Here is a 25,399-nt window from a genome sequence, read left to right as displayed (position 1 = left end):
GCCAGAGGTAGAGATTTTTGCTCCCAGGACATGTGTGCAGCATCATCCTGTAGGGAGTTCCCAGGAAACCTTTGGGATGGGGGGTCTACACCCGTGATTTCATTGGTGTAAGAGCTGACTCCCTGCACCAAAGCAGATCAGTCCCGGCTTCAATCTTAGCAAGGTCCTCAGGGCATAGGTATCTTCCACTGAGGATGTGTCCAGTGAACAGGGGATCTTTTACTATTTATTGTTAACCACCATAGCAGGTAGACTGTCTGTCAATGATCTCCCTTGCTTTGGGACCAGCTTCCCTCCTTTTCTGGTTCTAGGCATTTTCTCTGATTCACCTCCCCCCACCGCCATATACTAGGAACACTCTTCTTCCTCTGCTCCAACCATTGACCTTCCTGGCTTCCTTTAAGTCCCAACTAACATTTTTACAGGAAGCCTTCCCCAACCTCTCTTAATTCCAGTGCTTTCCCTCTTTTGGTTATTTTCTATTTACCCTGCATATAGCTTGCTCTATATGTGTTTGTGTATTATCTCCACCATTAAATTGTAAGCTTGAGGGCAGGGACCATCTTTTGCCTCTTTTTGTATCCTCAGTACTTAGCACTGTGATTGGCACACAGTAGGCACTTAATAAATGTTTACTGAATTGAACCTGTCATGGATGATATCTCTTATGACACTCAAGTCTAAAGACTGAAGTCTGCTTATACCCAACATCTGTCGTCATCTGGGTCATCCACAGTTTTGATTCTTTGAAACATTGGAATGTTTTATGAATTGTTGCTTTTTGCTTTGGAGGGGAGAGTATTGGTGTTAAGACAGTTGGTTTTTATGACAGGGAGTAGCTTGGGACGCTTGAAAGTGCTGGTGAAATTCATACTGCTCTCCTCCTTTTCAGTTGGAGGCATAGCTCATCATTTTCCTGCGGTGTCCTGTGACATATGTCTGTGTTGATGGACTAACTCAGGGGCTATTTATCCAACTGCATGTGGTCATTGGGACAATATATGTTTTTCATCCACTTGAGTTTTCCTGTATGGATTGTTGGGCCCATCTCTTTTGATCAGTCATGGTTCTCACTTAGGTGGCCTCACAGTGACCTTGGGCTTAGTGTAATCTTCAGGCTCAACAAAGAGAAAAGGGCACGTGGGTGAGCTCCCCAGCCACACGGAGCGACTTGTCCGTTTGGGTTTTGTACAGGCCGTCATGCCAAAGGTCTCCTCACCCACAAACTCTATGAACTTTTCTCATTCTTTAACCTCTTTGATTTTTTTAATTTTTTTTAAAAATAAAATTAATTCATTTTTAGTTTTCAACATTCACTTCCATAAGATTTTGAGTTTTAAGTTTTCTCCCTCTCCCTCTTCTTCCCCCTCCCCAAGACAGTGTGCAATCTGATATTGACTCTACTTATACATTTATATTAAACTATATTTTCACATTAGTCATGATGTGAAGAAGAATTAGAACTAATGGGAGGAACCATGAGAAAGAAGAAACAAAACAACAAAAGAAAAGGAGAGCAAATACTATGCTTCCGTGTGCATTCAGACTCCCAAGTTCTTCCTCTGGATGCAGGTAGCATTTTCTATCATGAATCTTTTGGAGTTGTCTTAGATCCTTGCATCGCTGAGAAGAGCTAAGTCTGTCAAAGTTAGTCATTGCACAATGTGGCTGTCACTGTACAGCGTTCTCCTGGGTCTGCTCACTTCACTCAGCATCAGACCATACAAGTCTTTGCAGGTTTTTCTGAAGTCTGCCTGCTCATCATTTCTTACGGAACAATCATATTCCATTGTGTTCATATACAACAACTTGTTCAGCCATTCCCTGCCTCAGTTTCCAATTCTTTGCCACCTCCTTGGTTTTTCTACAACATTTGATGCTTCGGAGTGACCCCTTTTTCTGCCTTCTCCCTTCTCCTTGGCTTCTGACGCATCCCGCTCCTCTTGTGCTTGTCCTCTCTTCTCTCTCCTGGCTTCTCATCCTCTCCCCAGCCTCTTAGTGTCAGTCCTTCCCATAGTCCTGTCTTCAGCCCTCTTGGTTTGTGCTGTTTTCCTTGGCAGTCTTGTTCACTCCCACGATTTCAGCTATCACCTCTGCAAGCTTAATGATGAAGCAGGAGAGTGGGCAGAGCACTGGATTTGGAGTCAAGAAGACCTGACTTCAAATCCTTGGTTACAGACACATACTTGGCTGAGTCATCCTGGCCAAATCACTTCATCGCTCTGTGCCTCAGTTTCCTCATCCATAAAATGGGGATAATTAATAGCATAGACCTTCCAGGGTTGTTGTGAGGATAAAATGAGATATAGGGCCTGACACAGTAAGCACTTCATAAATGCTTATTCTTCACCCTACTAATCAAGCTTCCTTATTTATAGATTTCATTATATCGCTCCTCTTTTTAAAGCCATTCGTTGGCTCCTTAAGGCCTCCTGAAGAAAATCCCTGCTTTTCAGCCTTGCTGTCCAGGCTCTCCGTGACCTGGGACCTCTGTGCTCATATCCCCGGGTCTCAGGCTTTCCTTCTCTCCATATGTTTGGCCTCCTGGTAGAGGCCTTTGTTCCCAGGGGCCCCCTCCTGTCTGTCTTCGTTGATTGTTGCTGTGGATACTTTGAAGACTCCCTCTGATGCTACCTCTTACTCTCCTGCCACACGTGACCCGACTGCCCCTGTGGACCTTTGTGCATTACCTGCTTGCTCGTGCGTCACCCTGTCCCCAGATTCCAGGGGGTGTTTCTAGCCAAGCTCTGTCCAACCTTTGTGTTTCCCCTGAGGTTCTGTACGGGGCAGACTCTTCATCAGACATTTGTCCAATGACTGGATGAAGGACTCTTTGCTTGGCTGTATTTTCTTAAGGATTTCCAGTGAAATGCATTTCACTGCCTTCTTTCTAATGCTTGTGAGACCTCAGAGTCAGAAAGTTTGGTCTTCTGATCTATTTTGTCTCACACTAAGCTTGTTTCCTTTGGGTTTTGTTGGGGTGATGATGTAAAAGGACTTTTCTTTCTCCCTGATGAGAGCAAGCTCTACCCCTCTTCTTGCCTAGTCCTTTGGAAGCTTCCCTTCCTGGGGGAAAGTGGATGTGGAGGCATGTGCCTTTCCTCAGAGTTATGGCCACTCACCTTTCCTTAAAGATCTTATTTTATGGCCGTTTAATTGCTCTACCATTCTTTTCTGGATTGTCTCCAGGGCCCACTTCCCTCTCAAAATGCAGTTATTTTATATAAGACTTGTTTTTTTCCAGAAGTGAAGACAGAAGCCAGGAGCTTTTATTGGTGTTCAGTGCTAGGTTGGTGTGTCCTCAGGCTTTGTGATTAATACTGATGAGGTTGGATAGGGGCCTCACCCAGGGACACATCTTGGCTTGTCCTCTGACTGCAACGTCAAGAGCTGATGACCAAGGGAGAGATGGCTCAAGAGGAGGCCTGTTCCCTTGATCCCAGGGTGTCCTTCTGCCAGACTCCAGGTGTCTGTGAGTTTTCTAATTAAAAATAGTGTCCATAAGACCAGCCGGCTTTGCAAAGGTTGGATGGATTTTGAGCCAACTTCCCAAATGTGAGCACCACCCAGGCCCGAATGCTCGCCCTTGCCATCTGCTCTTTTGTCATCGTGAGAATTAAGAGCGTTTTCTCAGGGTGATGAAGTGTTTAGTTCAACGGTTCACGTAACTTCTGCAGGGTGACTCTGAACCTCAGTGATACTTGATTCGTACTCGGGTGGAAGTGTGCAGTCCTTTCTCTGATGCCATTGTTATGGATTTGGACTTCAGGTTTCTGAACTTAGGGTGGAAGATATGGCAAATATGATGGGCTTTATTTTTAATGATGGCGCCATAGTACATAGGGCACTGGAATCAGGAGTTGGAATCCGGCTGAGTTCAAATCTGGCCTCAGACACTGGGCAAGTCACTTCACCCTGTTTGCCTCAGTTTCCTTATCTGTAAAATGAGCTGGAGAAGGAAGTGGCAAACCACTCCAGTACCTTTGTCAAGAAAACCTCAAATGGGGTCACAAAAAATTGGATGCAACTGAAAATGACTGGACAGATATTTTAAAGAATTGTTGTAATGGTCCAGGGGTGAACTCAGGACCTTGTGATCCCTTCCATTAAAATGCTGGCTATGGTTAAGTTATGTGGGGATGAATGTCTATTATGTACTGAGTTAAAGTGTTTGAGAGTGCAAGCTTTGTCATATGGCCACCTTTTATTATTATTATAGAGCTCATGTTTAGAGAATGCATTACAGTTTGTTGAGGAGTTCCCTTACAACTAAAGATACAATACACCCATTTTAAAGATGAGGAAATAGAGAATCCAAGAGATGACTTGCCCAAGGTCACACTAGTTACAAGGTGTTTGGTGAAATCAGGTTTTCTGACTCCAACTCTAGCCTCTTTATGACTGCAACCCACCTTCTCATTTAAGGGATGCTGAGCACATGTGTTTTGTGAGGTACAAGACTTTCCTCATACTGTATAATAGTGGTGGCCAGATCGGTAGTTTGGTGGAGGGAGTATCTTTGCTGCAAATCTCCCTATGCCATTGAGATCACAGGTCTGGACCTTCTGTCTGAGGGGGGAAATCTGAGGATTTTATTTTAATCTTTTCTTATAGAAATTAAAAGTATTTCTCCTAAAATGTGCCGAAATTGGCTGATTCTTGTTCAGTTCTCATCTGTTTTCTTCCCAAGATGTGCTGTGTGTCTTGAATTGAAGGCTCTCCCCTTATTCCAAGTTGTGGCAAAGTAAGTGTCTGATTCCTTTGGAGATCACGTCAGGGTGAGCTAGGGCAGGGGTCATTGACATCCTCTTCAGGATCCCCAAAGTGACTCCCATGCACATGTGAAGACATCCTTGAGAGACGTGGTCACCAAAGATGATGACTTTGTTTACCCATCCTCTGGGTGCATTGAAAACAGAAAACAGGGCAGCAGCACTTTGCTCCCCAAAGTTGTTTGTGAGGGTCACTGAGGCTGGCCTATACAAGAGTCAGGGTTTGTTCTCCCACTCGGTATTTGTTAGATGTGTCTTTAGACCGATTCCCCATAGGCATGCGCCTCCCTAGATGGTCTTGTTTGTGGATACGCTGGGCTGATTACATCAGGCTTCAGAAAAGGACAGGGCCTCCAGAACATGAAATTTGGGATCACTCAGTAGAGATTAGACCAGCAATTCATTTCCTTCGTGGCCCCTTTCCTCCCAGTCCCCCCACCCCTATCCAATCTGTCACCAAGTCTTATTCATTCTTCCTTCTCAGGTTTCCTGCATCTATCCTCTTGTCTCTGCTCACACAGCTCTTCACCTCCCTCGGGTAGGTCCCCAGGACCTGTTCTCTGGTTCTCATTACCCTTAGCATCTGCCTTCTCTAAGCCAGCCTGCACAGAGCTGCTAACGTGTTCTTCCTATAACCCAGGCCTGGCTCGGTCACATTTGCTTAAGAAGCTTTAGTGGGCCCCTGTTGCCCTCAGTTTGGTAAAAGCCTAACTCCATTATTTGGCATTTAAAACCCTTCCCAATCTGGCTTCATTTCATCCATCTTTGTGTGTGTGTGTGTGTGTGTGTGTGTGTGTGTGTGTGTTTTATTTCAGGCTTTTTCTTGTGATTGACCATTTGTTTTTTCCACCTTCTCGTATTCTTGTATTCTCGGCCACTTGCCTCTGGTTTTTCTCCTCCCTCTTTGGCCCCAGCAGCTGGGATTCTGGGTGTCCTCAGCCTCCTGAGTTGAGGGTTCTTGGGGTCAGGTGCTTGGACACTGCCATGAGGAAACTTGAGGAGGAGTGGCCTGGCCCAGTTAGGTTCCCCCTTTCCTCTGGCATCCATGTCCTTTTACCTTTCCCTGAGATCATGCCTACATCTATTTCCCTCTCCCCTCCCCACTTTCCATCCTGGGTCTGGGCAGAGTCATTGGCCATTCCTCTTGGTGGGTTGGGGCTGGGGGAGATCTGCACTGAGGAGCTGCTGTGGGGAAGTGGTCTGGACCCCCATAGCTGGACCCTGCATCCAGAACCTGGGAGTTTGCGCTCACTGTGCCTGTCACCTGGAATGTGTTGGGGGGCTGGGTAGGGAGAGTGAGTGCTTACACTCTACCAGAGAGAAACAGTGCGTGCACAGACAAACACACATAAAACGTCACTCTAGCCGTGTCCTGTTAATTCGTGAGGTGCTTCTGTTTTCTTCTCTCGCGGCTTCAGCTGCAATGAGTTCATATCTGGCGGGTGATTGTTTTCTTTTTTATGCAGTTGTTGAGAGTTGCTGGAAAACACCTTCTACCTTGTCAGTCTTATGACCGTGCCCTCATGTCTTTTTTTTTTTTTACTGATTTCCTTTCTTTTTTCACATTGGCATCCTTTCCCGCTGACACCCTTTTGCCATGGGAACCTTCCCTTGTAACGAGAAAGGCACCTGAACAACCCAGATCCTCCTGCGCCGTCGTCACCACCTTGGTACCAAGACAGGGGAGGTGGGCATTCTCTCACCCCATCCTCTGATGGGTCTGCATTGATCAGGGTGTGGGGTTGTCTGAGTATTCCTAGGATGCTGTGTACATTCTTCTCCTTCTTTCCCCTGCTCACACAAGTCTCTCCAAGTTTCTCTGAATTCTTATTCTCGTTCTTAGGGCACAATAATATTCCATTACATTCATGCACCTTATGTGGTTCCCCCATTGGTGGACAGCCACTTTGGTCGGGATTCTTTCCCTCCATGAAAAGTGCTGCTCCACACAGCTTTGTTTATTTGGGATAGATCTTTGGGATAAATAAATTTGGGATGAATAAATTTCTCCTTCCTTCGACCCCCTCGGACCTATATCTAGCTGTGGTATTGCTCGATCAAAGGATGTGTACAGTTTTAGCAGCTTTCCTAGCATAATTCCCAGCTGTTTTCCACAATGGTTGGATGATTACACAGCTCCAACAGATAGTGAGTTAATGTACCCATTTCCCCTCCGGACCCTATGGCATTTTCATTTTCCTCTCCGTGGATCTTTGCCGTTCCAGTGGGTATGCGGTGGGATTCTCTGCGTTCCTTTCCTTGATATTTTTCTTAGTGTTCTGGAGCGCTCGTTCATGTAGCTGTTGATAATTTGCATTTCTCTTAGGAAGCAGCTCGGTTGGATCCTTTGAACACGAGGTCTTGGGGAGTGGTTCTTGCTATGGATTTGTATCGACCCTGAGCGGGCCACTCTTGGAGATTTACTGCGAGGCTTGTGGGTTCCCCCCCCCGCCCTGAGCTGATAGCTTCTTGTCTTGCTCTAACTGCATTAATTTTGTTCTTTGCAAAGAGTTTAAACTTTATTTCATCCGAACCATCTGTTTTATCTCTGATGATCGCCCCATGGCATGTTGGGTTAAGAATCCTTCCCCAGCCATGGCTGTGTGTGGCGTTTCCTTCCGTTCGCCTCCTTCTTGGGATGTGTTTGCACTGTCTCTGCAGGGGGATTCCATATCACTCCCCTTCCGCCTTCTTGGCCGTTCCCTGTACACTGTGCCGCCTGTCCTTGTCCTTGCCTTTTCCGAGGGTGTGCCCCGTGCTTGGAGTGCCGTCCCTCCTCCGCTCCTTGGAATCTCTAGCCCCTTGCAAGGCTCAGCTCAAGTGCCATCTTTTACCTGAGGTCCCTTCCAGGGTGCCTCAGTTCTTGCTCAATCACTTTGTGTATATTTTGTATGTACTTATCTGTGTTAGCATGTTGTTTCTCTCCAGTAGAGTGGGAGCTTCTTCAGGGCAGGGATTGTTTCATTTTTACCTGCATATCAGCAGTGTCCAGCACGGTGGCTGGCTTGTTGTAGGTGCTTAATGGATACTTATGAATGGCACGGAATTCAAACAGATCTATCAGGTGGATCCAGGGGGAAGCTGATTTGGTGTGAGAAGCCTTGGAGTCAATTCCTGGGTCTGCCTCTTCATTATTCTCTGCACACCCTGGGTAATCCTTCTGGCCTACACCTTCCTCTTCTACAGTTGGGAAGATTGGATGAGGTGACCATGGAGGCCTTTCCAACTCTAGCCATCTGATAGGAAGAATACATTGTGTTCAGAGCTGACTTGGCTTGGCTCATTGACACAGCCCACAAATACCTATATTTTGGAAAGGATCCCAAGCTGATTTCTGCCTTACATGGAGGGTGTTTTTGACCCCAATATTCTTCCAGTAGTATGTTATGGACTGGAGTCAAGGAAACACCAGAATTGCATAGAAATCCAAATGACTGTCTTGAAGGGCCGTGGAAAGATGCTCGGTGTTGTGAGACAGTAAGAGGCAGACTTAAAAAGGCACTGTTGGCAAAAAGAGGAGGAGGAAGAGGCTGCTGTGTTGGAGAGGAAGGCTGTCCCAGGGAGCGCTCCCTGCGTAGCGACTGAGTGCGTCCTGGCCATTTGAGCGGTTTTGTTCAAGTGTCCAGTGTGGCAGCCCAGGATTGTCATGGGTACATAAAACAGAGGTCCTTTTTGGATCTAAGAGTCTAGATGCCCTGGGCCCTAGAGGGAGTTTTGAAGCTGCAGCCTCCACTCAGGCCTAGACCTCTCTCTTGACCTCCTCACATGTGCCGATCAAGCCACAAGGAGCACGTATTCTTCCAATTGCAGTTCAGGGATGTGTAGGTGTACGTGTATAGGGAAAGGGGTGGTAGTGGATTTAACTCCTTTCTAAAGGACATAAAGCATTTAGTTATTTCCCTAGGCATGTGAAGCTTTCTGACCTTAAGCAAGAAGCTGGGGTTTGCCATATTACATTTCCCATTTTTGTCATGGCTGACCTTCTCTTTGAGAGTTAAAAAAATATATGTTCTGTACAAGCAGATATTCCTTACTGTCCCTGCTTTCTCTGTAGCTAATGTCCCCTTCCTCTCCCTCCAAATGCCTTGAATCATGAATTACTGGACCCAAGGTACTCCCTTGAGAAGTGAGCTCTTCCCACTAACACTACAGGGGTTTCTCTCTTATTGTTCTGATGATAACTTTCCCTGGGAGCTACCGTGTTTGATGTGTCCTCTTCAGCTGTGGCTGAAGCAGCGAGATGGAATCTGGGACCTGGAATTTCTGCCAAGGCCACGTAGTTCAAGAATTAGAAAGGCGTGGCCCCAGAGAAGGGGTACGAGAAGGTGCTCCCTTCCCTGTCCCTCCTTGGCAGAACAGTGCAAACGACATCTGATTTTTTAGCTTTTTGATGGATTGCTTGATTTTGCTGATTTTTTTCCCCCTGTCTTCTTCTATTTTTTCTTTTTTACTTAAAAAATTCTTTGTTATAAGGAATGACTCTTTGGAAGGGAGGAAGGGAAAGGGTATAGGAGAAATCTAGGTGAAAAGGTATCAATAAAAATCTATTGAATTTAAAAAAGAAAAGAAAAGAAAGGCAACTTGTCAAATCTTGGTCAGGCCTTGTGAAGGTTATTGACATTTCTGCCATTAAAATGTTTGATTGTCATTTGGCTTCCATTTTTTGGGGGGGGGAGGGGAGGCACCTTATTCACTGGCCATGGTTCATTCTTTCTTTCTTTCTTTCTTTTTTTTTTTTTTTTGGCTAGGCAATGGGATTAAGTGACTTGCCCAGGGTCACACAGCTAATAAGTGTTATATGTCTGAGGCCAGATTTGAACTCAGGTCCTCCTGACTCCAGGGCTGGTGCTTTATCCACTGTGCTGCCTAGCTGCCTCGGCCATGGTTCTTTGTAGAAGAAGTTTCCTCCTTGTGCTCAGCGTAGGATTGACTGCTCCAAAATGAAACAGGGATCCCTGACAGCCTCATCTCTGCTTACCCTCTCCCTCAAATGTCTTTTTCTTTCTTTTTTTAAATCAAGAGAAGCAATGTTTATATTTTATAAGGGAAATCAATAATGTATCCTGTGAGTTGGCCCAGAAAATGTTTCCTGGCCCTCTTAAGAAGTTTGTTCACTTCACCATGAGGAATTCAGAAACATCAAAAAAAGAAGAGAAAATCTTCCTGTGGCATTTGTAGAGCTGGGCAGAGTGGTCAGAGGCCAGGGACCAGGGGCACAGCCAGGCTTTGACTTTGGGATTTATGTTGCTTTTGGAAGAAGCAAGTGAATCCGAGGCCTTTGTTTTTGGTGGTGGCCAAGGTTTTCAAAGGCAGGTAGTGATGCCTCTAGTCAATTTGTGTGTGATTTGTAGTGGAAAAACGTTACCACAGAGAAGGAGGATCTACTTCAAAGGCTCTGACTAAGTCACTGCAAGGTGAAGGTTGGCTCATGATATGGCTTCCTCTTCCTGCCTCTGCCTTTTGCCTTCAAATCTATAAATGAAAAAAAAAATCACAAAGCTTTAAAAAAAATTAGACTAGCAGATAAATGGAGCTATTTGGTTTCCGCCAAACACTTGAACACCGTGGAGGAGATGAGAGCAAATGATTGATGTTTTGTTTCTAAGTTTCTTCAAATCCATCTGGAAATGCGTGGTTAAAAACCGTATTAACAGCAGCAAAATTCTTCATTAATTTTGCATTTTGACTATATTTAGTAATTTGAAACATTAACTTTTATTGCAAATAGGACTTGATGGTGTGAGGCTGCTCTACTCATTTGACAACCCTGTCTCTCCACTCTCCTGTGTATTTCCTCTTCCTCTACTTTCCTGGGGAGTCACTCAAAAGAATAACTAGAACACGGGCAGGAAATTAGCTCAGAATTTCATTCTTTCTTCCCTTGGTCAGCGTGAACTGATGTAGCTTTTGCAGAAGAACGGGATGCAGGGTGTTCCTCTATGGACTTGGTCTTGCATCTCAACCTGAGCTTGACAACTTTCATTTCCTTATTTCTATATTTTTATTAAAAAATTTTTTTTCCCAACGGCATCTTCTGGTTTTTACCAAGCACTTTTACTAGTGTACCTCTCTCTTCCAGTCTCTTCCCAGAATGTCACCCCTTATAGTAAATATGCAGGGTGATGGGGGGAAAAAGCCACAAAAAGCTAACTACACATCGGCAGGTCCGACGTTAGATGTAGAAGTCCCCATCCATAGTCCCCTGCCTCTGCGTCCCAGCTGGATTCCTTTGTCGTTCCAGTTACGTTGTAACTGTAAGTTACTGGCCATGTTGTCCTGGCTCTGCTTATCTCATCACACATTAGCTCATGTCAGTCTTCTTGGGCTTCTCGGAAGTCTTCATAGGTGTCGCCTCTTACGCAGAGCAGTATTTTGTGATAGTCACGAGCTGCCAGTGGTCTGCCCGCCCCCCCTCAGCGGGCATCTGCCTTGTAGCTGCAGGTGGTTTAGTGTCTGGCAGACCTTTCTTTCTATCACGGTACAGGCCCACCAGGAGCTTTCCTGTCTTCCCCAACCCACACATAGTATGGTGGAGTGGTTTTGACCTCCAGACTCCACCCCCCACACCTCCCTCTAACTCTCCCAGTATTGTTTTGCTTGGTTTTTATTTTCTTAGCGCTTAGTACAGTGAATGGCGTATAACAGATGCATAATAAATGCTTGTTCATTCATTCATCCATCTAGACTAACACCTTCATTTTACATTTCAGGAAACTGAAGGCCCAGAGGTGAAGTGATTCCCCAGGGTCAAGTAGGCAATAAATGCTAGAGGCAGGCCTGGCATCCAGATCCCCGATGCCAAAGTCGGTATTCTTTGCCTTGTACCACTTGAGATATATATCTTGTGGTGAGATTGCTGGGGCAGAGGGCATATACCCCTGAGTCACTTTCTTAGCATAATTCCAACTTGCTGCCCAGAGTGGTTGATCCAGCCCACAGCTGGGCAGGAGGGCAGGGAGGCCTCAACACCCTGTCTCTCCAGCCCCTTCCAGCCTCCACTCTGCCCATCTTGAGGCTGGATGACTGACTTCCTGGCCCCGTGACCTTTTATTGGTCATTTCCTAGGATGGTGTGAGGATCAAATTAGAGAGAACGGGGATGAAGGTGTCACTCAGGTATCCCCGCTATTCCCCAAGGCCTTTTGTGAGAAGACAAATGATTGGCCATTCCAAAGTGTGCTTGTCAGCCCTGGAGGATAGGCTTTCATGCCTCTGGGCTCCAGATTCTCTAGTGGCCTTTTAAAGAGAGCCAGGATCATGATTTAATTGATCACTGAAGTTGCATGTAGAAATGGCACTCTTCAGAAGGTGAGCACATTTCATTTGGGCAGCTGATGGCACAGTGCACAGAGCCCTGGGGTCTGGAGTCAGAAAGACCTGAATTCAAATCTGGCCTCAGACAACCTCTGCCTCAGTTTCTTCATCTGTAAAAAGGAGAAAATAGCAGCATCTACACTCTCTTCCCCATTGTTGTGAAGATAAAATGAGATATTTATAAAGCACTTTGTAAACTTTGAAGCACAATATGAATGCCAGCTTTTTATTAACTGTTTGTTAATGACGATTATTAATTATTCATAATGATAATGTCATTCAGCAAATGTGTATCAAACACCTCCAACGTAGTAAGGTACTTGGCTAGCTCCTGGAGGTAAAGCTTACAGTGCTTGCCCCAGGGATGCTCCCAGTGTACAAATGGGACAGGATGTGTAGACAAAGCTAACCCGAGGTATCATGTGACAGGGGCAAAGGCACAGGTAGTACTGCTTCTGTGTACAGGCTGGGCCCGGTGACCTCCCTGAGATGCCTCCAATTCCCCGATTCTCTGAATGAAGTGGCAAGAACCTTGCGTGTGGATTCTCAGGACCTGTCTTTCAGCTCCAGCCCTATTGCCTGCCACCCGTGTCATCTCGAGGGGAGACACCTCACTGCTCTGGGCCTCAGTTTTCTCATCTGTAAAGGGAGGGGGTTAGTCTAGATGCTTTCAGAGGTTTCCTCTAGCTCCAAATCCTATGAGAAATCCCCAGAGAATGCTGGAAGGGAGAAATCCCTTACTCAGGTGGTGGGATGAGGGGAGGCAATGCAGAGGTGCTTCCCGAGTAGGACCTTGGAGAGAAAGAAGGGTTTCAACGGGAAGAGAAGTGGGAGCGAGATGCTCCAGGCCTGAGGTCTGGGGAGAGGAGGAGAGACTGACGGGACGGGAGGTGGCAGGATCAATGTCCTCAGCTGTAAGTTGGGGTGATAACAGCACCTACCTCACAGGGCTGTTGTGAGCGTCACCGCACTTCCGTTCCCTTCCCCCAGGGACTTCTTGAACTTGCTGTGCTCTAAACCCAACTCGTTATCTTTTGCTGTCTTCTTACCTTCTCTGTGACTGTCCAGGGCACCCCCGTCCTCCCAGTCCCCCAGGCTCACGCCCTGGGGGTCATCCCCTACCCCTGTTCCTCACTCACCCCCCACATCCAGTCAGTTGTTTCTGCCTTTGTGATATCCTCTCCACCTGGGTGCAGGCCCCCATCATCTCACACTTGGACAGTGGCAATGGCTGCCTCCTCCACTCAGCTGTCAAACTGAGCTTCCGAAAACCCAGCTCTGACCCTGTCATCCCCTCTACCTCACCCCCACGGCCCCCAGGGGCTCCCTGTTACCTCCAGATCTGTTTGGCTTTTAAAGCCCTTCTTCCTCTGTTCCTCCTCCCGCACCCCCTTCCAGTCCTCTTACACTGGTTCACTGCCCCCATCCCCCTTACTCTTGGATCCAGTGATCTAGGCCTCCATGCCTTGCCTCCAGCAAGCCAGGCCATCGCTTGACTTTTGGGCATTTTCACTGGCTCTCTCCCAGGCCTGGAGTAGGCATCTTCCTCCCTCATCTCCCTCACCTGGCTTCCTTCGAGTCCCACCTAAACTCCCACCTTCTGCAAGAAGCTTTTCCCAGGCCTCCTCAAAGTCTTCGTGCCTTCCCTCTACTGACCATCTTGAATCGATCCCATACATAGCTTGTTTGTATGTAGTTCTTTGCATGTTGTCTTTCATTCTGCTGTGAGCTCCTTCAGGGCAGCCGTGGGCTGGCATTTCTTTGTAATACTGGCGCTTCACATAGTGTCTAGAACAGGCTTGTTGACTCTCTGACTGAAGCTGTCCCACAAAGATAAATACATCTAGCATCTAGAGGCAGAGAAAACCCCCACAGTGTCACAGAGTTGGCATTCATTCAATTATGAGATTAGGATAAGGAGAGTAAAAACTGAGATGAGGATGAAGGAAGGAGTGATCTTTTAAAATTGGGTGAAGTGTGGAGAAGAAGCTGCCTGGAGGAGGTAACGTTTAAGCTGGGCTTTGAATGTTGACAGATGGAAGATAAATGGTGGGCATTTTAGGCCCAGGAAATGGGAAAGGCCTGGGAGTGGAGGTGAGACAGTGTTGGAAATGTTTAGCCCAGGAGTATAGAGACTGGGAGAGAGAGGGAAAGGTAGGGTGAACGCTGATGGCGGAAGGCCTTGGATGCTAGGCTGAGGAGATGAGGCTTGAAAAACGGGCTTGGTAGTTCTGATCTGGTGTTTCTGGAAAGGGGATAACCCTGGAGAGGAGACAGATGGGTAGCTCGGGGTCAGGGATGGGCTTTCATTGTGATCCTGGGGAAAATACTGACCTACCTTTGTTTTTTTTTAATTTAGAAAGAAAAGGAGCAGCAGGATATGGAACTGGATTTGTCCTGGGATACAGGGAAGAATGAAGCCCAGGAAAAGCGAGAGATGATCACTCCAGCGCTCCGAGAAGCCCTTTCCAAACAAGGTAAAAATCTCAGCGGATTGTTGCTAGACAGCATTATTTCTGAAGCTTGCTGACTTAGGGCCTGCCTCCATGAGGGGAGCAGGAGGAGGAAGCAGGTTTTTATTTACTCCTCTGTCCTTGAGTTTGTTCAGCAGCTGCAGGAGAATGAGCAGCCCATGTGGAATGCCAGTGAGCATGCCCTGCACTGCCCCTCTTGTGCCCGGGCTTTGGCCCAGGGCTGGTTGTGCAGACCGGGAGAGTTCCCACTGGCCTTGTCTGTTCCTCTGTCCTAGGGAGTGCGATGCACATTTTGGGACAGAAGATGCCCCCAGTTCATCTCTGGCTTCTTATTAGGTGACTCCTGGTGTGTTGTACCTTTAAGTCTTGGCTCACTTATTTCTGGTAATCTCTTTCTTACTTAAATTTTTGTGTCATAGATTTCAAGGGTAGGATATTTCAGTGCTGAAATTTATTTCAAAAGGGTGAATGAATTCAAATGAACCTTGAAGATGATCCATTTAAGAAATGCAGCTCAGGAGAGTGTTTTAAAGTGATCATTGGAGGTGGATTTCAGTGTCTTTTTTTTTTTTTGTGAAACATTTGGGGTGAAGTGACTTGCCCAGGGTCACACAGCTAGTAAGTATTATGTGTCTCAGGTCTGATTTGAACTCAAGTCCTCCTGACTCCAAGGCCGGTGTCCTATCCACTACACCACCTAGCTGCCCCCTCAGCGTCTTTTGATCTTCATCCTTTCTTTCACCTCTCTCCAAGAATTCCTGTGTATTCACTAGATTCCAGACTTGGAACTTTGAAACCGAAGTTCATTGTAGTGCCCTATAAAACTACCTGTGTGCAGTGCCAGTCTCTTTAAGCCAAATTTAAATGATTGCATTATTATCAGCACTGAAATTGTTTTGAGTAGCCATTGTTTTCACTTAGTCATGAATGGACTAAATCCTCACGCTCTTCCCCACCCTCCCTTTTTTCTTTTCCCCATTGCAGGCATCTCTTCTGTCTACTGTTTCTATATCTGTTCAAAACAGATACATTTGCTTATTAAGTTGAATTGAGAATCCTAGGAGGCTTGATTGAGTTCCAAGGGTCTTGAGAAGTCATTAGATCCAGTTCACCTTTTTGAATCCAGTCTCCTTGTTTTATAGTTGGTTTCACCTCTGCACCCCTAAGGGCAATTGAGTGGCAAAGAGGACAAAGCACTGGGCTTGGAATCAGGGATTCTCATCTTCCTGAGTTCAAATCTGGCCTCAGACACTTACTAAGTGTGTGACCCTGGTTGAGTCATTTCACCCTGTTTGCCTCAGTTTCCTTGTCTGTCAAATGAACTGGAGAAGGAAATGGCAAACCGCTGTAGTATCTCTGCCAAGAAAACCCGAAATGAGGTCACAAAGAGTCAGATACAACTGAAAAAAGACTGAACAAAATCACTCCCCTAATGCCTTTATTTTTTTATTTTTTTTATTAATTTAGTTTTTAACAATCAGTTCCATACGCTTTTGAGTTTTAAATTTTTCTCCCCCTTCCTCCCTGCCTCCCTCCCCAAGACAGTGCACAGTCTGATATAGATCCTACATATATATATTCTTATTAAACATATTTTCACATTAGTCATGTTGTAAAGAAGAATTAGAACCAATAGGAGGAACCACAAGAAAGAGGAAACAAAACAAAACAGCAGGGAAAAAAGAGCAAATAGTGTGCTTCGATTTGCATTCAAACTCTATAGTTCTTTCTCTGGATCCACATTCCTTTAGAATCTGTGGTTTCATCTGGTTAAGGAATTCATAGTAGGGCAATCCCAGATCCCTGTGTAGATAGGCGACTTTTCTTCGATGTACACTTAGCTGCCCTGTGACACCGAGAAGTCAAGAGAACTCGCCTGGGCTCTCCTACAGCCAGTATGTGGCTGAGGAGTCATGTGAACCCAGGCCTTCTGAGTCCAGTCTGGCCCACTCTCCACGAGCAAAGCACCACACTGCATTGCTTATATCTTGGTAGTTAATGAAATTCTTGGGAAGGTCTATGGTTGTAGTGGTGGGGATGTTTTCTCCTTGGCTCCAGGGGCTCTACGCCTTAGGTGGTCCTCTTGAGTTGCTGGGGTAGAACTCTCTCTTGGTGCCTAATCTTCTTGGGATAGGCCTCTGAGTCTAGCCAGGCTCCCCATTGGATGCTAGATGTGCAGTCAGTCCATGCCTGGGCTCTCCCTTGAAGCCTTAGTGACTCATGCTTTGCTGATATGTCCTTTGGGAACCCAGGGATACCTTCTGGAGAAGACTGTGACTTAAGGTGACTCTGGTGGTTCATAAGGGATCGTTTTCCTCATGGGTGGAGCCGAACAGAAGAGAATCTCAGCAGTTGTATCAGAAAACTAGATTCATGTGTGTGTTGTCTCCCCATTAAAATGTAAGCTTCTTGAGGCCCGGGGCTGGCCCATGTTTGGGCCACGTTTATCAAGTAGGCACTTGATAAATGCTTCCTGGTTGATTGGTATTAAGTAGCTGTGAGTGGTGCTCCTCCATAGACCCTGTGGGACAGTAAATTGGACTGAAGACTTTTTAGATCAAGATAACCACATACTTACTGAAATTATTATATTGGAGGTAGAAAAGCGGGCACCAATTGGAGAAGATGCTGCGGTTGATTCATCCTCAGCTGCTCCCCACAGCTCCCCCCACAGGGATCCCTGAGGGCACAATTAGGGAGCTAAAAGGCCCCAGAAGTTAATGTTGCAATTCATGGGGCTGCTGGGCCTTTGTCTGACTTTCTCCTGTTGCCCTTTGGACTCCATACTAATCATTTATATCCTCTAGGAAAATCGATCTCATTTATGGCAAAGTAGGTAAGTTCAATATTGATTCCCACAATGTTAGTGCTGGTGATATTGCAACAATTTAAATTCGACCTGAAGCTGCCCAGGCCTGTTGGAGATAGTTTCCCAGGGCATTGGGCTTAATTCGAGTTTGTGAGCAGCATTTACGTTCAGCCTAAAATACAGACTCAGGGTGAGACCCTTCCTCAGCAGCGCTCACTAAAAGCATCTGTTTTGAGAGCAGACGTTTCTGCCAAAGGTGCGGAGTGCATTTGAGCCGCAGCATCCAGTGGTTTGGTGAAAAGCAAACCAGAAACAGAAGCGTGGGAGGAGATCACGTGGGGTGGGGGATGGGGACAGCTCAGAACTATTTCCCATGGTGGCGCTTGGGAATGCTGTGTTATAGGGGGAAAAGGATGGTCATAATAAAGGAAAAACAGACAGGAGAAGGGTGACACTTCCTGAGGACAAGAGCCACGTCTGTCTAGACCTTGTGCCAGCCCAGGGTTCAGTGCTGGGTGGGTGCTCGATGCATCTTTATTCACAGAGTGAATGAGTGAATGAACCCTGTATGTGGACACGTCCAAATGATGGCCGGAGCTGCTTGACCTCAATTGACCTTTTTTTTTTTTTGGCGGTTGGGGTTAAGTGACTTGCCCAGGGTCACACAGCTAGCAAGTGTCAAGTGTTTGATCCTCTGAGGCCGGATTTGAACTCAGGTCCTTCTGACTTCAAGGCCAGTGTACTATCCACTGTATCACCTAGCTACCCCTCAACTGGCCTTTTTAGTCACTTAAGAATACCCAGAGAACAAGACTTTCATGGTCTGATGCAGAATGAAGCAGTCTGTGCAATAACTATGACCACGTAAATGGTAAGAATGACCGAAGGACAATTAACAGTGAATATTGTGAAATTACAAAGGGCAAGCCTGGCCCCAAAGAAGGGAGAATTGGGAGAAGACACCCCTTCCTCTCCTTTGCAGAGTGCAAGGCCCGCAGGGGTGGAACCCTGCACATATTTTCAGACTTTTTCTATCTCTGGGTTGGTTTTATTGATTTTTTTTCTCTTATTCCTTCTAATATTATATGGAAGGTCAAAGACTGAAGCTGAAGCTTAAATGCTTTGGCCATGTAATAAGAAGACCAGACTCGTTGGAAAAGACGCTGGTGTTGGGAAAGGCTGAAGGCAAAGGCAAAGGGAAGGGCAGAGGATGAGATGGGTAGATAGTGTCATGGAAACAACGAACTTGGCCTTGGACAGACTTGAGGTGATAGTGGAGGGTAGGAGGACCTGGCGTGTTGTGGTCCATGGGTCACCAAGAGCTTGATGTGATGGCGCTACTGAGTGACAGCAAAAAAGGTCTGTAGGTAAATAATTAGTCCTTTTATCCTAACAAATATGCCTCAATAGCAAAAGTATAAATGCTGCGGGTATTCAAATGAAGGAAGATGGAAAAATCAAGACCACTTGTCTTGTAACATTTTCACACACACACAAAATATTGTATTGGATGGCTCTCTGGGAGAGAGAGAGGGAGGGATTCTGGGAAGAATTTTGGTGACAGAAGAACAAAAGATATCAATAAGAAGTATTTAATGAAAAGAACACACAGACAGGGTACTTGTCTTCTGAGTTTAGCGTCATTCTTACGTCACCACTGAGATAGTCATTCTATAGTTAAGGGCCCCAGCTAATGGGAAGCCCATCCCTCTTACTGTTGTTCATCCGATTCTGATACATGGAACTTGTGCCTCTCAGTGATGTGAGATGTCTCTAGTCCTGGCGACTCAGGAGTTTTCCCTCTGCTGCCAAGCCCCTTGGTGGGACGGCAAAGACATGTAGACGGGAAAGGCTGGAATGGCTTACGGATTCAGGATTATAGCTCCTGATATCTAAGGAATTCTACCATGTCCCATGGACACCTTGATTTAGCACATTCGTGCCTGTTGTAGTGACCAGGTACCCTGGGTTTGTGCCTTTGCAAAGGCTCTGGATGGCTCTCTCATCCCCTTGCCACTCACACTGTGCCTCCAGCTTCAGACAAGGCTGGTCTTATTGACGCTACAGCCTGGGCCGCTTTGGCTGTCTGTGGAGCCGGGGGATGGGTCAAGCCTCTCAGCACGTGTTTTCCTGCCTCCTGTTTTTTGGGGTTACACCGCTGGTGGTGTGGATGTGATCAGTAAACCCTGGAGCCAGACTTGGGGAAGCTGAGCTCTGCCTCTGTTCCCTGAGAGGCAGAACTGGGCTGTTTTGTTTCCTACTGGGGAGCCTGTACAGAACATGGCTTGCCACCTTTGCTCAGCAAAGGGGCCTTAGAGAAGCTGGGTCTCTGGCTCTGTGACCCCTGAACCCACAAGACATTATCCAGCTTCTCTTGGTGCTTTCACTGGCCCCGGTTGGCATTCTGGGCAGATTCTGCCCAGGGAGTGGGGATGGGTTTCTTGGATTCAGTCTTATTTGGGCTTAGCAGTTAGCACAGTTGCAGTCAGGGAGGGAGGCTGGGAAATGAGAGAAAGCCAGAACTCTAGCAGGGTTGGTATGCTTTCTCCTGTCTCCTCTGTCACAATTATAGTAATTATACCTGTTATTTATGTAGTGTCTTTCTTCCAAGGGGCTCTTCAGGTTTCAGGCTCATTCAGCCTTCCCTTATCAGAGTAGGCTAGGAAGTATACATAAGGACTGCCCTTTCCTCTGGTAGGTGGATGGGTGAAATGAAAGTCCTGGGTTTGAGTCTCCTCGCTGGTTACAAGCATCTGGGCACTTACTACTGTCAGGTGCTGTGCCAGGTTCTGGGGGTACAAAGAAAGGAGGAAAAGCCACCTTTTAGGCCCCTGACCTCAAGGAGTTCACCTTCTAATGTGGAGACAACATGCAGACAACTCTGTGTATACAAGATAAATCCGGAGTAGATGGGGAGTAGTCTGGGCGCAGAAGGTGCTAATGGTGGTGGGGGACCAGGCGAGGAGGTTTCGGCTGAGTCCTCAGGGAGGCCAAGTCCTTGGTTCTTGGTCAAGTCCCTTAGGGAAGGGAAGTGAGGAAAGGCGTAAGCATTTGTGTAGTGCCTACTGTGTGCCAGGCACTGTGCTGAGGGCTTGAGCTGATCTCACATGCTGTCCAGTCTCCCTCACCGCCAAGACTAGAATCCAGTTCTGCTAGTTATCAGCTTTCCTTGACGACACCGCCTTCAGCCGTGGAGCCTAGTTGTGTTTAGGTGAGAGCTCTTCACTGGAAGAGCGCCTGTCCCGTGTCTGGGCTGCATTCCCGAGCCTCTAGAGAGTATGTAGCCCTTCCGTCATGACTGGAAAGCTCTACGTGGTGGGTATGTCCAGTGCATGGCAGAAAATGTGAAGAAAACAGGGCCCAGGAAGTGTCTCACCAGGGAGATAGTTGTATGCCAGAATAGAATAGTAAGGAAAAGTGCAGATTTTATTTATCTGACTCTGGGTGCTATTGGGGATTGCAACAAATTATCTGTAAGATTGCTTTCAAGTAGAGCTTTGGACAGAGAAATGAGGTGCTTAAAGTTGCCTAAACTGCCCAGAAACGTTTGGGTAGGCCTGGTCTTCATTGTGGTAGCTATTGCAAGTTGGGACATGTTCTTCGGGAGTGTCTAATAGTTGTAATTTGGCATGTCTAATTTCCCCTCTTGTTCACCCGGGGTATATAGACAGTAGGGGGATGCCTGTTTGTTTGGTCCATGACCTGATGATTGGTGTCAGCAGTGAAGGTAGCCATCTCTTGGGGTGGGGGTATGGGTGCTAAAGACGTGCATGAAGCCTTGTTAATTCCAGACCACACCTGGAGGTATCTCAATGGTAATCGGAGAGTGAAGTGGAGAGAAGAGGGCCAGAGGAAACTCTGATTTGGAAACCAAACTTATGTGACATCTCTGGAATCAGCTACTTAGAACTTGCATTTGGAATGAACAGATTTAATTTTCTCTACGCCGGGAGTCTTTTCCTCAAATCATTTAAAAAGAACAAGATTTCATTGCCTCACAAGATTTGTCTGACAAAGACTCATTCTAGCTGGCCTTGGTGGACACCAGTAAGACGGCTGCTTTTATTAAGCCCTTTTTGTTGTATCCACAGCTGAACTCTGGTCGTTCAGGAGAAGGTACTGGGAGGGAGGAGGGAAGAAAGCATGGCAGAGCTCAGCCATGCTGAAAAGAAGGAACCGTGTTTCCTGTTCACATAGATTCATTTCCTCGTGCCTTTTTCAGGAGTCCATCCTAAGAAGATACCTAGCTGGAAAAAACCAACCTCCCAAACCAAGCAGAAGGAAGGTGGTGATGCTTTGATGATAAAGAGAGCCTCTACCTTCTGTGGTAGAGGTTAAGTAGGCTGGCTAATACCTTTCCAATTTCAATACCTTCCAGCTTCCTCATAGGGATATTGGAAGGGTGAATGCAACAAGAGATGTTACTGGTAGACTGGAGCTTTCTGGAGGAGTGGCAGATGTGCTAGGAACTACATGTGAATCATTACTATTAGCAACCATAATAATGGACAGTTTCAATAACCCCACATTTTCAACTTGCTCAGATCCTTTCTTTTAGCAAATCTAGGCTTTAATTAAGTACATTATGATTTTCCTTTGCAAGTAGGTAATTTGGGATACTGTTTCCAGAAAATCAGTTTCTTAGGGAATTTTTCCTCAACCTTCTTACCCAATAGTGTATAGCTTTTTTGATATGGAGGGTGGGAATGTGTCTGGTTTTCATAGACTTATTATTATTCTAAAGTAAAAAAGCAGCTTGGGAAAGATTGAAATGTAAGTCTGGACTTGTGAAGAATTGGCAATATTAAGCTTCAGGAAATCTTCCAAGGGTCTTGAGGAACACTGACAGTAGTTACCCTCCTGTGGCCCAGCCATGTGGAGGTCACCTTGCCAAGACCCTCCAATCATTGGTTTTCAGAATATACTCAGTCCATGCCGTATGTCTAACTGTTGCTGAAAATTTCCCACACTTCAGTAGTTTGGTCTTTCAGGCTAAAAATGTATAAATAAAATTTAGATTTGTACCATCAGCAAGCAGTGTTGTTCGCATGGCAGCTGGGTACGGAAACATGGCAGCAGCTGGGGAAGTGGAGGCTTCTGTATGCTGAGGGAAGGCTGAGTGTTGGGAGGGGCTGAACATTTTGAGAATTTGCATACATAGTGGTATAAGTTACAGCCTGTGGTTTTTTGGTTTTAAGACATTTTTAGACTACATTCAAGCCACAGAGATGGAGGACAACCTAGTAAAACGTGGTAAAACCAGAGAAATGCTTAGTGAAAGTGAGGGCTGTGACCCCTTTGTCCTTAGTAAATAAGCAGTTAGGGCTATAGATGGACAGGGCTCAGGAGGGATGGATGCCTCCTGGAGCCATCGGATTCCCCAGAAAAGACCCAGGGAGCGGGAGCTGTCGACTCCACAGTGGAGTGTATGCATCTCATTGTGTAGACAAGATAATCCATTGGGATTTGGGAAGAAAATATTAGAACTTCTATTTTTTAATCTAAAAGAAGAGTGAAATTGGACTTTCCTAAAGTTTACCATATGGATCCTGATGTGGTCTCTTTGTCAGATGGTCACATGTATTTGAAGGGAAAAGCGGGAGTTGACAGGGGCACCTTCATCTGTTTGGTCACTTTCAGCTCCATTGTGACACAGCTTACTGCTGGTAAATGCAGAGTCAGCCTTCTAGTTTAAACTAGACTAAACCTCATGGAATGCCTAGTAGCTTCAAACAATTCCTGCAAAGAAGCCTTAGCTTGAAGGAAATACTAATTAAGGTGAATACAAGTGAAGAAAAAGAAGATGGCAAAGTGCCCACAAGGTCCTCCTCCATCATATTATGGGGTGAAAACAATGATGATCTAATCAGATCTGGCAAGAATTTGGCCAAAAAGATTCAGAATTCTTAGGAAGAGAATTTGAAATGAGGACTTATATCTGCCGTGTTTACCTATGAACCTTGGTCTACTCGTGTATTAGGTCATTAGCTACTTGGCAATGACAGTGCAAAGCCATGATGATTATTAGCACAGCATTTACACACTAGGCTTTTGTTCATAAAAACCTGTGAAAATATCTGTGCCACCCCTTAAAAAACCTGGACGTGGAATTTTCTAACCTGTTTAAAAATCTGCCAAATGAAGAGTTTCAGTAAGCGTTTTGAACTCATTTTTAAAGAATATGAAAATGCAATACCTTCCAATTAGTCTGCAAGAGCAACTGCTTGACGTCAGGGAAGACCGAAATTTACTAGCTGAATTTCAACACAAACCTTTGTGGAATTGATGGATGGCATTGAACAATAGGGCAGCTAGGTGTCGCAATGGAGTCAGGAGGCTCCAGTTCAAATGTGATGTCAGACAATAGCGTTGTTTATTTACGCAAGTCCCTTAACCCTGTTTGCATCAGTTTCCTCACCTGTAAAATGAAATGGAGAAAGAAATAGCAAACCACTCCAGTAGCTTTGCCAAGAAAACCCCAAATGGGATCCCAGAGAATCAGTCATGACTGTAAAATGACTCAAAAGCGTTGAACAAGTCCCATGGCTTAGAAAATCAATAAACTATATTAAACATTTAAAAAATTATTCAGGTAACAAATATCTTTTGATTAATATGCCCATTTTATTACCACTCCTCCATTAAGCAAATTAAAAACAAAACAAATCCCTCAATGCATATCTATAAAGTCTGAAAAACCAAATTCCTACACTAACTGTGTCTGAAAATGTAGATCTTTTTCTGCATTTTAACTTCATCACCTTTCTCTCTTTTAGGAAGTAAGTGGAATGTTTCATCTTCATTCTTTTGGACTCATGGTTTATCAGAATTGGTTAGATCAGAGTTCTAAAGTCTTTCTAAGTTGTTTTTCTCTATAATGTTGTTGCCGTTGTATAAATTGTTCTGGTTCTGCCCATTTTGCTCTGCATTGATTTGTAAAGGTTTTTCCTGGTTTCCACTGAAATTGTTCATTTCATTATTTCTTATGGCACAGTAATATTTTGTTATATTCACGTATCATAATTTGTTTAGCCATTGCCCAGAAAGAGGACAGTTCTTGGGTTTCCAATTTCTGGCGCCTTTGAAGAGCTGCTGTAAATATTTTTGTGCCTATAGGTCCTTTTCCTCTGTTTTTGGTCTCTGGGGCATAGGCCTAGTGGTAATACTGCTAGCTCATAGGGTATACACAGTTTGGGAACTTTCTGGATATAGTTCCAGATATTTCCTAGAAAGGCTGGGCCAATTCACGGCTCTACCAACAGTGCACTAGTATATCTGTTTTCTTATAGCCCTTCTAGCATTTGTCATTTTACTCTTTTGCCAGTTTGATAATAGGTGTTGAAGTGGAAATTTCAATTTGCTTTATTTTGCGTTTCTTTAATTATTAGTATTTTGTACATTCTTTATATGACTGTTGGTAGTTTGACTTTTTTTCCTTTGAAAGTTTTCTATTCATATCCTTTGGCCATTTATCTGTTGGAGAATAGTACTTAGAAAATAATTTGAATTAGTTTCTTATGGATCTTGGAAACAAGACCTTTATCAGAGAAACTTGCTTCAGAGATTTCCTCTCCCTACATTTATAAACTTTAACAATCTAAACATGAGATCCTTGACCAGTGACAAGTGAATGGGACATACCACGAGAACAGTGGAGTTGTGTCAGTCTTGAAATTCTTGCTGTAAATGAAACAGAAAGCCAAGAGTGGCTCACAGGTTCTTCTTAGAGAGGCAAATAAAAGATTTGGTAGAGTTGGTGTTATTATGTGCCTTAAAGGCCGGCCATAAGGAACGTGATTTCATGGGACATTTGGAGTCCATTAAAATGTGGGTTCGTTGCAAACAAGGGTTATTTCGTTCTTTGTACTTGTATCTCCAGTGCCTTCCTGGCACATAGTAGGTGCTTAAAAAGACCTTATTGATTGATTTTTCTTGTGCTGTTTTTGTAAAAAGACGGCCATAAAGATAATTGTAGGCTATGTACCAACATTTGTTGGAAAGGATAAACGTGTAGAGAAATTTTATGAAGAT

General features: G+C 45.3%; 1 protein-coding gene across 1 annotated transcript in view; it reads left to right on the top strand.

Annotated features, from left to right (window-relative positions):
* LOC110222093 (S-adenosyl-L-methionine-dependent tRNA 4-demethylwyosine synthase TYW1) overlaps positions 1 to 25,399 on the top strand; it is a 244,141-nt gene that overhangs the window by 37,112 nt on the left and 181,630 nt on the right. Inside the window, 1 exon segment of the mRNA XM_078154729.1 lies at positions 14,445 to 14,562. Within this exon segment, the coding sequence (XP_078010855.1) occupies positions 14,445 to 14,562 (118 nt within the window).

Source organism: Phascolarctos cinereus, unplaced genomic scaffold, assembly GCF_003287225.1.
Source record: "Phascolarctos cinereus isolate Bilbo 61053 unplaced genomic scaffold, phaCin_HiC Scaffold_5;HRSCAF=322, whole genome shotgun sequence".
Lineage (NCBI taxonomy): Eukaryota > Metazoa > Chordata > Mammalia > Diprotodontia > Phascolarctidae > Phascolarctos > Phascolarctos cinereus.
This window is presented reverse-complemented; position numbering and strand designations above follow the sequence as displayed.